The following is a 12,976-nucleotide window of genomic DNA, read 5'->3' as shown; positions in this document are numbered from 1 at the left end:
AGTGAATCAGTCTCCTGCTCTTTTAGGCTTCTTAATACGTTGCAATGCCTCTGAACCCTCTTTCCTCCTCTGCTATTCCCCACTATCCCTCTATGCTTTTTTGAACCAGATTTGTCTAAGATATCGCCTAAATTTATCCATGTGTCTCCAAAATTGCAAATGATAAACTGGAGTTAAGCCAGTTGACTTTAACAGGAGTGTATGTAGTCGTGCCTGTTAAATCATAGTCTCTGTGATTTTTCTGATCAATGCAGAGAGATATTAATTTCAAATATATATTTCATGCTTAGAGTTAACTTTCACCTAATTTGTCCCTTTCATTGAAAATATATCTTGGCCTTCAGTCATAGTTTGTAGGCAGGACTATATCAAGCCAATAAGTATCTATCACCCAAAGCCATCTGGAATCTGGCTGCTCACCTGAAGATTGTGCAGATGTTAAATTGGATAAAATCTCCTCTTTGAACACTATTAGGTGAGTTAGGTGTCTCAGTCTTTATGCCTGGATGTGGGCAGGATAAATGGCTCTTATACAGGAAAACAGTGAGTAATATTGTAGCTACTGCAGAAAATTTCACATATGCTTTACTGTGTTGTGTTGGCAAGGCTCCGAAGCAACATGAAGAAAGGGCACATTGCTCACAGTGCTAGCACATATGATTAAAGATACAGCAAGACAAGTAGCAATCTCTCACAAGAGATTTAAAAATCACTTATTTAGAAAAACGATGCTTCCAAATCACTGAGCAAGATAAACAGCCCACAGGGAAAACTTGATCTTATTATAATTTGAACTACTAGCTACTCTGCTACTGTAGCTCAGAATATTCAGATGTTCTGGATACCTTCCAAAATCTGTGGCCCCACCAATCTTTAGATGTTGGTTTTAAAATGGTTGGGTTTTTTTTCCTTTCTTTCTTTTTTCTTATTTTAAAAGACATTTTTCAATTACATTTATTCTTTTGCTTAGAATCTTTAAGAGCTATACAATGTATAAAGCATGAAAATACTAATTTCCTGAGGTAATCTCTTGTCACTTACTGAATGGAAACATGAGCTATATGTTTATACCAGTAATAACAACACTATGGTGGTTTGTTTGGAGCAGGTGCATATGTTACCAGATAAAAGCAGAGGTATGACAACTGTTTTCCTTGACTTCTGAAACTTCACCAACTTTCAATGATGAAATCTCTATAACTCTTCTTCTAATCTTGTTTGTCCGTCTGTCATTTTCGTTTTAATGGTGGCTCTGCTTTTCTGATATACCTGGTTACAGTAATCTTTTACAGTCATTCTTTAGCCCCACGGGCTACTGCACCTGAATTAATTATAGCAAGTGCTGCAACAGAACAGTAATAATGTTCTTTGAGGTGTGTATTACACCAGATTCCCAGATGGATGAGTTTTTTAATAAACTCAGCTTCACCGCATGTATCAGTTTTCTCAACTGTCTAGTAAACAAGTTTACACGTGCAGCGCTCTCTCACACACTTGCACATGATTTGTCTGGGCTAAGGAACCACAGTGATATACATCAAGCAAAGGTGAAAAGTCATTGCACATATAGGTAATTTTAATCCATTCCATTTTTAAATACCACAATAAATTTAATTTTCACAATAAATTAAATAGCCATATTCAGTTTACAAAATAGAATTACTTAGTGTGAAACCAGTATTTACAAACATTGTACACTATGTACACCATGTTTAGCTTTGTCAACACACAAGCATAGAAGAAAAAATTATTTGACCTTTTTTTGACACATGATTGACATGCTACAAGTGACACTATGGTCCATACAATAAAACAATAGTGCAAACTCACCACAGGAACTCTGAAACAATGTCATTTGTATGAGATAAGATATTCATTTCAAATAATAAGAAAATAGTACTATCCACTCTCATAGTAAAAATTCAGCACTGTGTTTAAAGTGTCAGTATTCCTTTAGCAATATACATACCAAATATAGCCTGAAGATTATGCTTTCTCACAGCTTCACAGACTTTGACATGAATTTTTATGGCATAAACTAATGTTCTGCTTAGATCGATAAGTATGTCACATAAACACTTCACTAAGCAAGAGGAACACTGACCCTTTTAACGGTGTCTGACTTCATTTCCCTAAATACCTCCTTTCCCTTTATTATTATATCTTAAAAGATGCAACTATGCTGACAGTAAATTTATGTTAGTTACTACTCTGTAGAAAAAATTGATCCCACTGTATATTTGGTCACACACTGCATATGTACACGTATGCATGAAAAAAAGTTACTTTGATAGCCGTGTCTATGAAAAGTGCATATTTTAGCAGAGACATTTATTGCCTGTCTCAGGTGCAACAGAAAGTGTGTTATGAAGTTTAGTTTAGGGCCAGTTAAATGTCCTCCCAGTGATCTGGTAAAATTTTTGATTAAAAGGATGAAAGAACTTGCGCAATTTGTTAATGACAGAGGTATCCACCTCTGGATGGATGCGTCCCTTGCTACCCGCCAGGCACTTGTTAAAGACAATGTTAAATCGCAAGCAGTAAAACCCTCTGGTGGCATTGAAGTATAAATTGTACTGACTTATCCTCGGAGGAAGATTTAGGAACTTCTCGACCAGCTGGAGTTCTGGCAGTGGTTCTGTGATGAGCCGGTCTCCATCTACGATATGAAACTGCTCGATTGGGAAGTATTTTAACCATCTCTCCAGATGTTTTGTGTAGATGCTGGTTCTCACCGCCTTATACTTAGTGTTCACTTCGCAGGTATTAGGATCAATAGCCAGCTTCTCAAATTTGTAGTAAGTTTTATTCTTCCTTTCCTTACCTTCCAGCACCTGAGTGTAATCAGAAATAGCTCTTGTGGTAGGTTCCCTGACAATGATCAATAATTTGATAGATGAGTTCATTTTGTAAATCCTTTCAGGTACTTCCTCAGTGATAAAATACGCAGGGCTTTTCTCAATTGTTATTTGATGAGGGTAAGAAAAAGGCATTTTTTTCCGGTACCACTCAATCCCCTTGGCATAGTTCTCGTCATTGTCAAAGAAGTGAATCTCTTGAGAAGCTTTGACCACTGCAGGGTGAAGGTTCAGCATCTCCAGCAGTGCTCGGGTGCCGCCTTTCCGCACCCCAATGATGATGGCCTTGGGAAGCTGCTGAACCAGATTGTGCAGTCGTACTTGTTCCTTGGTGGCATTGCCCTTTCGGAACTCATGAAGCAATCCTCGCTTGAACTGCAGAGCTCGCAGTGGGATTTCGTCCTGGCCGCGGGGTCCAAATCGACCATCGATGGGGCAGAGGGGCTGCAGTCTGCAATCAAAATAAGAGGCATTTGTAAAAAAAGGATATCTCTTAGGGCAAGTTTTCTGTCACGCTCATGGAAACCTTTTGCAATGTAATGTGATGTGCCCATCTTTCAACTTTTGTTTTATTCTGCCAGTGATTAAATTCTTTGCAAATAGTTTGATTATTTAGTCTGGTAGTTTGCTGTGATTTGGCTGAATAACTCCTATCTCCACCCTTCTGCTCTTTTCAAGCATAGGCATTATGATTACTGTTCTCAGGCCTTCTTGAACCTTGCTTCACCTCCCCCAGGGCTGATTACTTTGCGATTGATTGGGCAGTTTTTAGAGCATTCTAAGATGAATTTTATTTGGTCATTTTGATCTGAAAATCCAGTTAATTTAAGTTGTCTCTTTCCAACAGTTTTCCTATTCTAGCCTGAATTCTTTCCTGTGCTTCCCATTGTGTTGACTTTATTAACTGTTGATCCAAAGTTGGCCTCTTTAGTGAAGAGGAGCAAAAGGGGTGAAAACGAGCTCTCTAGGCATCACCTTTTGATATTTTCCCTCCTCTTTAGAAGACAGCTGGTGTTTTCCCCAGGACAGAATCAGGAAGACCAAGGTTCTGAATCAGCCATGATTAGCAAGGCACAGACAGAACGGCAAGAAAAGATTTAAAAAATGCATTTATTGCATCATTACATCAATGATTTTCTTGTTATCACTTATGTATCCTCCCACTGAAGCTCATGTTGTGCCTTACTGTTTCTTCTTTGCCGCTGCATTTTTGTGCTATTCTTTTATATTCGCCTGCAATTATTTCACCTATTTTCCACTTTTCTAATGCTTCCTTCTTGTATTTGATGTCACTGAATGCAAGAAATTATTCAGTAAGAAAAATGTTAAAATTTTGCTACTACAGAACCTTGAATAAGCCCTCACCTCCAGTCCCAAATCAATGCTTTGGTCATTATACAGGCCAGTATTGCACTGAAGATGAAATTGGTATGTAGAGAGAAGTTCCAAAGTCCTACAGAAAAATATCATTAATAATTATTTGGAGAGCCATGCTCTCCAAAATTAAGGATATGTAAGAACAAAGGTTGCCTAGGCAATTTTAATATGAGCTTGCTGTGCATATGTATTATGATACGGTTTTTAAATTACATGGCCACATGCTATTATTTTTCACAGGACCCCTGCCTCAGCCAGTATACCATATGGGCAATGCTCATTAATAGCTGTTTAGGTATTCAGTATTTATTCTGGTTTCTCAGCATGTGGCCCCTCACTCATTTACTGTATATTATTCAAACCCTGCTTTCAGGACAGAATTATTTATTTCTTTATGGCTTTTCCATCCATCACTGCTTGTTGGGGTCTCTAATTTGACACTGATGCCAGGACAATGGATGGCTGGGACAAAGTCAGTTTGATCCCCCTGGCTGACCCACTAGCTGTTTCCTTGATTATCCAGATGCTGAGAGATATAGCCTGCCCGAACAGAGCCGAAGAAACAACCCAGATGACATTGCTGGGTTCACATGAGCTCTAGCTAAGTTCTGCAAACTAATTAGAAGGTGTGATGAGAAGTGAGTTCCTGTTGTTATTTCTTTTCTCAAGTTTCCACTCTCTTCCTTTGCTCTCTGCCATCTACTGAATAAGAGCCTGACTTCATTGCAAAGACTAAATCATTGCAACGCTGATGCAAACCTGCCAATGAAAAAACCAAAACCAAAAGCAAACAAACCAAGCAGAAAGCAATGTCTTAACTTGACAGTGGTACACTGTGGTGTGGCTGGTAAGACAGTCTTTCTGCAGCAGCAAGGTGGCAGTTAAAAGCATAAGAAACAGAAGCTGCAATTGCTATCTCTGTTCATCTCTTCCCTCTCCTTCTGTGTATTTGTTATTTGTTTTCAAGCAAAAAGGATTCCAAAACAGCAGTTCCAGACCCATCTCAACTAATTTATCTTTTTTGCTCAAAAAGACAGTTAGCACTGCCTTCAGTGTAACACAACAGCTTGTCAAACAGGGTGGTTTCCTTTAAAAGTAAATAAATACTCAAGATATCCTCTAGCCTAAGGGAAAAGACTGGATGTTGTTAAAAGTCCTTCCTCAACACTTTAAATTTCAGTTTTTTACTCTTTCACCTTTCTTCTCTCTCTAAGCAATAAAAAATATCCTTTAAAAGATCTTGGCAGTGGTGGTATTAAGCAGGCTGTCAGATCTTGGTAGTTGAATCCCCAGATGTAACTATTTACTGTTATATCATAACATGTTAATACTTTTGATTCTCTGTGTCATTTTTTCCATTAAAATAACAGAGTCCTTCACAAGGAAAGAGTAGATGACTTTTATTGTATCACTGAATTTGCTCTCCCAAAACAGGCAGTTTCTCAAAGTGCTACAGTGAAACTCCACAAATATTCTTCTTGAGAAAACCCACCATAGAACAATTAATCTCAGGGAACTATATTTTTGACAAATTTTTTAAAAAAAAAGTACAGCTGGGCAATATTAATGACAAGCAGCACTGCTGTCTCTCCTGATCCAGAATACTTGCTAATTTGCTTCCAGCAGAGGTGTCACAGTGGCAAAAGATTATGAGCCTGGTTCCAGCAGGAGCGGTTCGGAGCATCAAAATCAGGTGTGGAGGCTGCCAGTACTGCCAATGAGAGAGTCAGGCAACTCAAAGACCGGTCCAGATCTTCTCAAAATTGCCAGGCACAGAATCTGTTTGAACTTCCACATGTGAAGCAAATCCATGCACTCAGGATCTGAAGGATGGCAGCCTCCCCTGGAGGGAAGTGCTGAGCTTATCCGAGTTTATGACTCAATGAATCAGATAAGCTAGTAGTAATTTCCCTTCGGGCTAAGAAAACTCAAAACATTCCTGTTGAAGAGCCTAATCTCAAGCTACTAAATGTGGGCCATCCCCAGCTCTCATGTTCAAATTGGAGCTGCGTAAATTAAGCATAAATGAAACTGGATTTCTTCCTGAACAATTAGTTATTCCAAAGTCTATTCAAGCCACTCAGTGTCCTTTTACTGACAGTTTCAACAAGTTTGGACTGTGCCCTAGTGCTGAGGCAGAAGAACATTTCCACTTAATTAATCTGTGTCTCATCCTTTCTAGTACTTCCTTCTCTCTCTCTTTCATAACCAGTCCAAATAAATAGCTGCTTTTTAGCAGTGTGGTATTTTTCACACTGGGTAATGCAAGAGAACGAAACCGAATTTTACTGCCATTGGCAACATTATATATGAAACCAGCGGAATTCACTGCCGCAGGAGGTCAGTGAGTCAAATACTGTGGCGAGATAATTTTATAGCCATCAGTAAATTCTGAAGATGTGCAAGCATAGATAATAGCATAGGGTTAATTAGATTTCATGCCTCTGAGCATAAAATATACTTTTGCAGGGACCAGTAAGGCATTCTGCCTCCATTTACAGAATCATATTAGTCTCAGTGAAGTTTTCACCTCTGAAGCATCAGAGATGCTTTGACCACCAAGGGGAAGAAGATATAAATTCTGGGGCTTAATTTGCAATGCATTTGGTCCTAGCTGAGTACTTGGTCTCCCTCTTCTTCTGGAGTAGATTTAAGCAGCTGAAGAAGACACCCGGTGACCTCAGATGGAGCTCAACGTTACCTGGCAATGGACACTAGGTAGCTCTGTTTTCAATTCACTTTCTGTGCACTGCATATTCACACAGCATTGTGTCACAATTTTGAACTCAACTAATATTTTCCATCATTTAAAAGAAGAACACTAAAAAAACATTAGCACTGGCAAGCTGCCTACCAGCTTGTGGAAATCTTGAAGTCTTGTTTCATTCATTCTTTTGAAACAACTTTTTTTTTATCCTGTCTTTGTGTAGCACCTACCAGAGCAATCCCAGGCCATTTTGAAGGTGACAGAAACAGCAGTGTCAGTGCAGGTAGCACTACTGTTGCACTGTCAATAACCAGTCAAAACTCAGCCTGGTCAAAAGTGCCAAATACTCTTTGATTTCCTCTGCTGGATTTTCTACTGCTCTCCAGGAAATCACTTGCAGAGTAAACCCACTTATTAGCACATTCAGCTCCAGAAAATACTGGCTAATTAAAATAGTTAAATTTCTCAAACCCTGAAGCAATCTTTCAAGTGAAATAGTATTCAAAACTTGACAAGCTACTCTGCAGGCTCATACTTAATTTTAACTACCACTGTAGCACATTAATTGCTTGCTCATAAATTTAGAAAAGACGATATATAAATACATCGTAACTGTTTCCTGAAACTAGAGGTCAACACACAGATGCACACAGACAAAAATGAGCTACTGTAATGACATTTTTACTGGATGTTGTTTTATTTCTTCTCTGAAAACAAGTGCCAATGTGCTTAGAATACAAATAGACAGATAGAAATACTTTGACAGGGATGACCTGTGACTCTATTTTCCTACTCTCTTCTCCAAAGGGCAGGAAAGAACAATGAAAACCAGTACTGCAATAGACAGTCTTTCTGTCTTTCTATACAGGAGTAGACACTTAAAAAAAAAAAAAAATCAGAGCCTTTAAGCAAAAACTCAGACAATCTGAGCCCATTTATAATTAAGAGAGCAGCTACTTGATGACTTACCTATCCAAGCTCCCAACTCTGGCAACTAGATATAGGAGACTTCCAATAGCAAGGCTGCCTAGCACAAAGAGCTTCTGTCTCAGCAACGCCTGCTGTTTGAATAGCATGGCCCTCCATCAATCTTCAGGACTTCTTCAGTCTGCAGAGACAAGAACACATAAAACACTCATCAGAAAGCGATATGCAGGGTAATGTCTAGTCAGATGTTGCAAGTGATTAAGCCACACTTGCAAAATCTTTTCAAACTGCAAAATAAGTAGTTAAAACTCTTTTTTTTGCTATTGCTTTTCTATCCCACATGGTAACACCAGGCAATGTATCTGGGATAGGGTGATAATTCTGGAAGTGACAGTTCAGCTACACCTACCATTACTAGGGCTGTCTGATAGCCACACTCTGGGTCTTGATGGTGTAGAGGCTTGTATTGTAATAGGATCTCTTGTTAGGTAAATATGTTTAGACTTCAAGCCCTTCGGAATCAGCCTGGGCTAGATTTCAACAGAGATTTAAATACTCTGCTGCCAAGTGAGGCATCAGTAACCAGGAGTTAGGCTTGCAGGTCCTGTGCACACAGTCTGTGGGACCACATTTACTGTGTCTCTATTATTATTAGAGTGTAAACTGGAGAGAAATCTAAAATGGTGTATTTCCTGATCTGTGCCAGCAAGCCCCTGATGACAGACCTGAGAAACGTGTAGCTGGGGTGGGCACAATGATTTTTCAACACCAGTACATCCTATCAGCTCTCCCTGTGCTGGCTGTCAGCCCAGATTTCAGCAACACAAAAGCATAGATTTAAATTTCCTTTCCTGATGTTCACCAGAGACCATCTAAAACCCACAAATGAGCTTTGCCTCAAATACTTTAGGTATGAGGCAAGCATGAGTCAGAAGATGTGACCTTGTCCCAAGAAGATTGAACCAGAATAACCAGGAGGTCCCTGGGTAAGGTAGGGGGAAGTGCTGAGTAAACCTGTTTGTCTTTAGCCTGACTCTTTCTTAGGCATGACTTTTGTATTCAGGACTGCAGACCTGTTTAGGAGACTCAGAGCTGGATGCCCAAATACCTTCTTGCAAGAGCTGAGGAGAAAGATTAGTCCCTCCTTTCAGAGCACAACCAAAGATGATGTGGTTCTTCAATCTCTACCCGTCCTGGGCTTTCTTATAAATGTACAGGAGGTATAAGTTCAAATCCTCTCAGTGGCTCAGTGGTTGTAAAGCCGTATCGTCTACCTACCAAGTGAATGCTTTAATCACCAAATTGATCCTTTTGATATAAACCCCATAAATATAAACTGGAATCACCTGAACTACTCATCCATATTCTCACTCCCTTTTCTTCTGAATTTTGGCTGGACTTACTTTGTACATTTTTTGATGTCAAGTTTCTTATCTTTTACTACTAGTAAAACTCCTTCTGCAGCTTACTGTCTTCTTTTCCAGCCTTAGGACTTGCATCAAAGAAGACTGGGATAGACTATTATAAGCATATAACTAAATACAGAAGCAGAATGGGTAGCGAGAGTGCAAGGTATGACTGACCACTGTTAAACAAAGTCTGCAAATGTTTCTTTGTCCTGCCCAAACTGTTAAATTTTTGGCCCGAAAAGCTCTCATGAGACTCCAGGATACAGTTTGGGAGCTTCTACAAGCCAGGGACCATTCCCAACAGACTGCATGCATGCAGCCTGCCTGCCTTAGTGCTGGCTGAGTTTAATGGTATGGATGCAGGTTACTTCATACAGGTTGTCTTCAAGGTTGGTAGAACAGTCATTCCCAAGCACATTTATTTTACCGCTATAGAGAAAGCCTTTGTAAGACCAGCCCATCATCTCTTAAAAAAAGAGCCATGCAACATTGGACCTCTGAGTCTGACTGAGTCTCTAACACGCTTCTGGTGTGCCATTAATAATAGCAACTCCTTATACAGCCAGGTCATAAGGTAACCTATCATACAGGATAACCTATCATACAGAATATATTGCTTTTTACATAGATAAAAGCAACTCTATAATAAGAATTCTTAGATAAGATCCTCACAGCAACAAGAATCATATAAAACACAGAGTAAAAGGAGTCTGCAATGTAAATACAGAGACAGAAGAAGTATTATCATCCTTTAAAAAATAAATGAGGAGCAGAGGTACAGAGAGATTAAATGATTTGCTCAAGGTCACAGAAAAAACCTGTAACACCAGTGTGTGAAATGCCTGAGTTCCTATCTAGTGCATTAACTACCTGATAAACTTTTGCCTTTTTTGTGGTATACTTTTTCTTAACATTGAAAAATAAACATAAAAATGACATCTAAATCAGGAATTCCAGACATCAAGCAAGGCAGAAAACCTATAGCTGAAACTTGATTATTAAGAAAAATGCACAGATACTGTATCTCTATGTTGATATGCTACTGCTAATTAGTTTTTTAATTAAGTTGTTTAATTAAAAAAGACAAAAGAGAAGGCCATCATGATGATGATGATGATGATGATGATGATAATGATAGCAAATTTTTACAGGTTTCCAGTTTTAAATCCTTCAGTGGTGCGCTCTCCGAATAAAAGTTTCACTTCAGCATTACAAAAATTGGTTCTGAACTTAATCTCTTAGAAAACTCTATACATGAAACTAAAGTGCTGTCCATATGTTTTCCCTTATATAGGCTCTTGGGCCCCAGTAAAGTCCTACCTTCAGGCCTCACTAAGGTTGTGGAGGTCATCAGGATGTAATGAAATCAAATTAATGACAAGCTGTTTCCTGAAATAGATTCCACAAGGTCTCATGCCCTCAGCATTCATGTTCTCAATAAGCTTCAATGCAAAAAACCCAACCCAAACCAACCAACCAACCAAAAACCCCAAACAAAAACCAGTTCCATTTGCTCTGTGTTTGCATGTATGTGAGTACAGAAAACTTTTCCACAGAACAAGTACTAAACAACCAGTAGAAATGCAAATGTAACATTATTAATTTGCTTGTTTCATTTTTGTTATCACTTTCAGCATCTATAATTTAAAGTTTGTGGAAAAAAATGTAGAGAAATAATATCTCAGCTTCAGAAATGGCTACATCTTGCAATGGACGTACTGAGATAGCTCTATGTGACAGAGAAAAGGATGGAAGAAAAACTTCTATTTAAGCCACGGAGTTAATACAATGAGAATGTGATTAAGGTGAAGGTCCCTAAGGCAGAAATGTTTCTGAAGACTAACACGGCAACACTTAAATGAAATGGAAAGAAAAAAATGAAAAGGAAGAAATGAAAATTCTGGGACACATTCTAAGCTGCACAAAGTTTTCTATAAGGACCGCATACTTTTAAACTTAACAAGAAGCTGGAAGGCAAGATTGTATGTAATCCAATGTGACAAGATTTTAGCAGTTATTTGAGGCAAATAAGTTTTTTCTTTAAAAAATTTTTGCTCTCTGTTAGGGCCGACAGCTGAACTGGCACACAAGCTATTGACTGGTAGAAGGAGGCTTTGGAAAGCTACAGGCAGAACTCTCCCAGCAGTCGGATGCTGAATGTGGAACCTCCTACCAAAAGACATGACACAGTATACTGTTGCACATCTCCAGTGGGCTTACATCAGAAATATCTATCTTTAGCAATCTCATTAAATATGCATATGAGGAAAGTCCCTTCCTGGATACCCAAGAGAGTCATGATACACAAAGAACAACACAATTCACAATGTGGAATGCATAATTTCTAGAAATGAAAGTGTGTACAGTATCATGTAGAGAAAAAAATGCAATGCACAGCTGATCTATCTTGTTAGATTGACATGCTAAAGTTAAATAAAGAAGCTTCATTTAGCAATAGAAAGTAGCCTTATCAGCGTATTGATGTGAATGCCTCACCCAACCCCATTCCCCATGTTCCCATCCCTGCTGGTGAGAGGAGTGGGCTTATTGAGTGAATTGCCAAGAGAAAACAGTACAGCTAACTGTGATGATAATACCAATTGAAAAACAGATGGACTGTTCCTGACAAGACAAAGTGATCATGGATGAAGGAAGATATTGCATGTGCTGGCCAAATAATGTGAATTTTTGGTGAACTCTTGTAAAAGTTAGTTTTAAGATCAAGTTAGGTCAAAGTCAAATGAAAAGGAGAAAAAAGAAAAAAAGCATACCAATAATGACGGTATTACTGATAACAGTCTGAATTTGATAACACCACAAATTGTGCAGAAGCACTGAAAACAGAAGCTGTTGCTATAATCACCTATTCCAAATAAACAGACAACAAGACAAGAAGATCACCAGGAACTTGTTTGAAAATGATCACAGGGAAATTTTTGGACGCATGGAGCAGAGATGAGAAGACGCTACTGATAAATGAATAGCATGTGGCCGATTATGGAGAGAAGTGTAAGAAAGGAAGACAACATATAATCCTTTCATAAACAGACTGAAGAGATACAGTCTTAATGGAGTGATGTGATTAATTAAAAGTGAAGTACAAACCACAGGCAAATATGCACAAAGGAGGCTGGGAAAATAATAAATAGGAGGTGGTTTTTTTAGTTGAATTTATCAATCAGCATAGATTTTTTTTTTTATTTTGCACACCAGCAGGGGTCATCTGTTGACCAACAAATATTTGTCTTCATACACTGTGAAAAGATCTTTGAGTTTATGTGAGATTTAAATACGGTGACAGAAAACAAGTCAGGGAACTGATCACTTGGCATGTTTCCATTTCTCTTGATTTTGCATTATGTTTCTTGAATGTTAACTACAGCTTCTGGCATTTGTCACTGTAAGTAAAATTCATACAAATCAAGCAGACTTTTTCTGGGGTAGGAAATCACATGGCATTTGGGAAAGGATGGAATCTACCCCTCAAATTGTGTGCATCAGCTCATCAGTTCATCTTCTTCATGGTCTGGCTGGAATTGCTGGTCATGCTCCTTTTCCTTCTTTAGCCTCCTCCAAGTCCTCCCCTTGCCCTTGTGCTATCTCACCACTGATGAAGCTCTAGGCTAGTGGCAAGGAAAAGATACACTCCTGCTCTACTTTTTCCCCAGCACCCTTTGCTTCAGTGGTTTAATTGCGAC

At 38.7% G+C, this 12,976-nt stretch overlaps 1 protein-coding gene across 1 annotated transcript; it reads right to left on the bottom strand.

The window, feature by feature from the left end:
* Positions 1-2,378: 2,378 nt before the first annotated feature.
* Positions 2,379-8,018, bottom strand: HS3ST5 (heparan sulfate-glucosamine 3-sulfotransferase 5). Its single transcript, XM_009479716.2, has 2 exons — positions 7,912-8,018; positions 2,379-3,309 (listed from the first exon to the last, which is right to left on the bottom strand). The coding sequence occupies exons 1-2, from the start codon at positions 8,016-8,018 to the stop codon at positions 2,379-2,381; spliced, it is 1,038 nt and encodes a 345-aa protein (XP_009477991.1).
* Between the last annotated feature and the right edge of the window lie 4,958 nt (positions 8,019-12,976).

The sequence above is a fragment of the Pelecanus crispus genome, chromosome 3, assembly GCF_030463565.1.
Source record: "Pelecanus crispus isolate bPelCri1 chromosome 3, bPelCri1.pri, whole genome shotgun sequence".
Lineage (NCBI taxonomy): Eukaryota > Metazoa > Chordata > Aves > Pelecaniformes > Pelecanidae > Pelecanus > Pelecanus crispus.
The sequence above is the reverse complement of the archived record's forward strand: the minus strand, read 5'-3'. Positions and strand labels throughout refer to the sequence as shown.

Excerpts from the sequence above, each read along its gene's own strand:
- HS3ST5 (XM_009479716.2), bottom strand. The coding sequence starts at position 8,018 with ATGCTATTCAAACAGCAGGCGTTGCTGAGACAGAAGCTCTTTGTGCTA. Across the intron at positions 3,310-7,911 it reads AGAGTTGGGAGCTTGGATAG|ACTGCAGCCCCTCTGCCCCA; the intron begins GTAAGTCATCAA and ends TTTTGATTGCAG.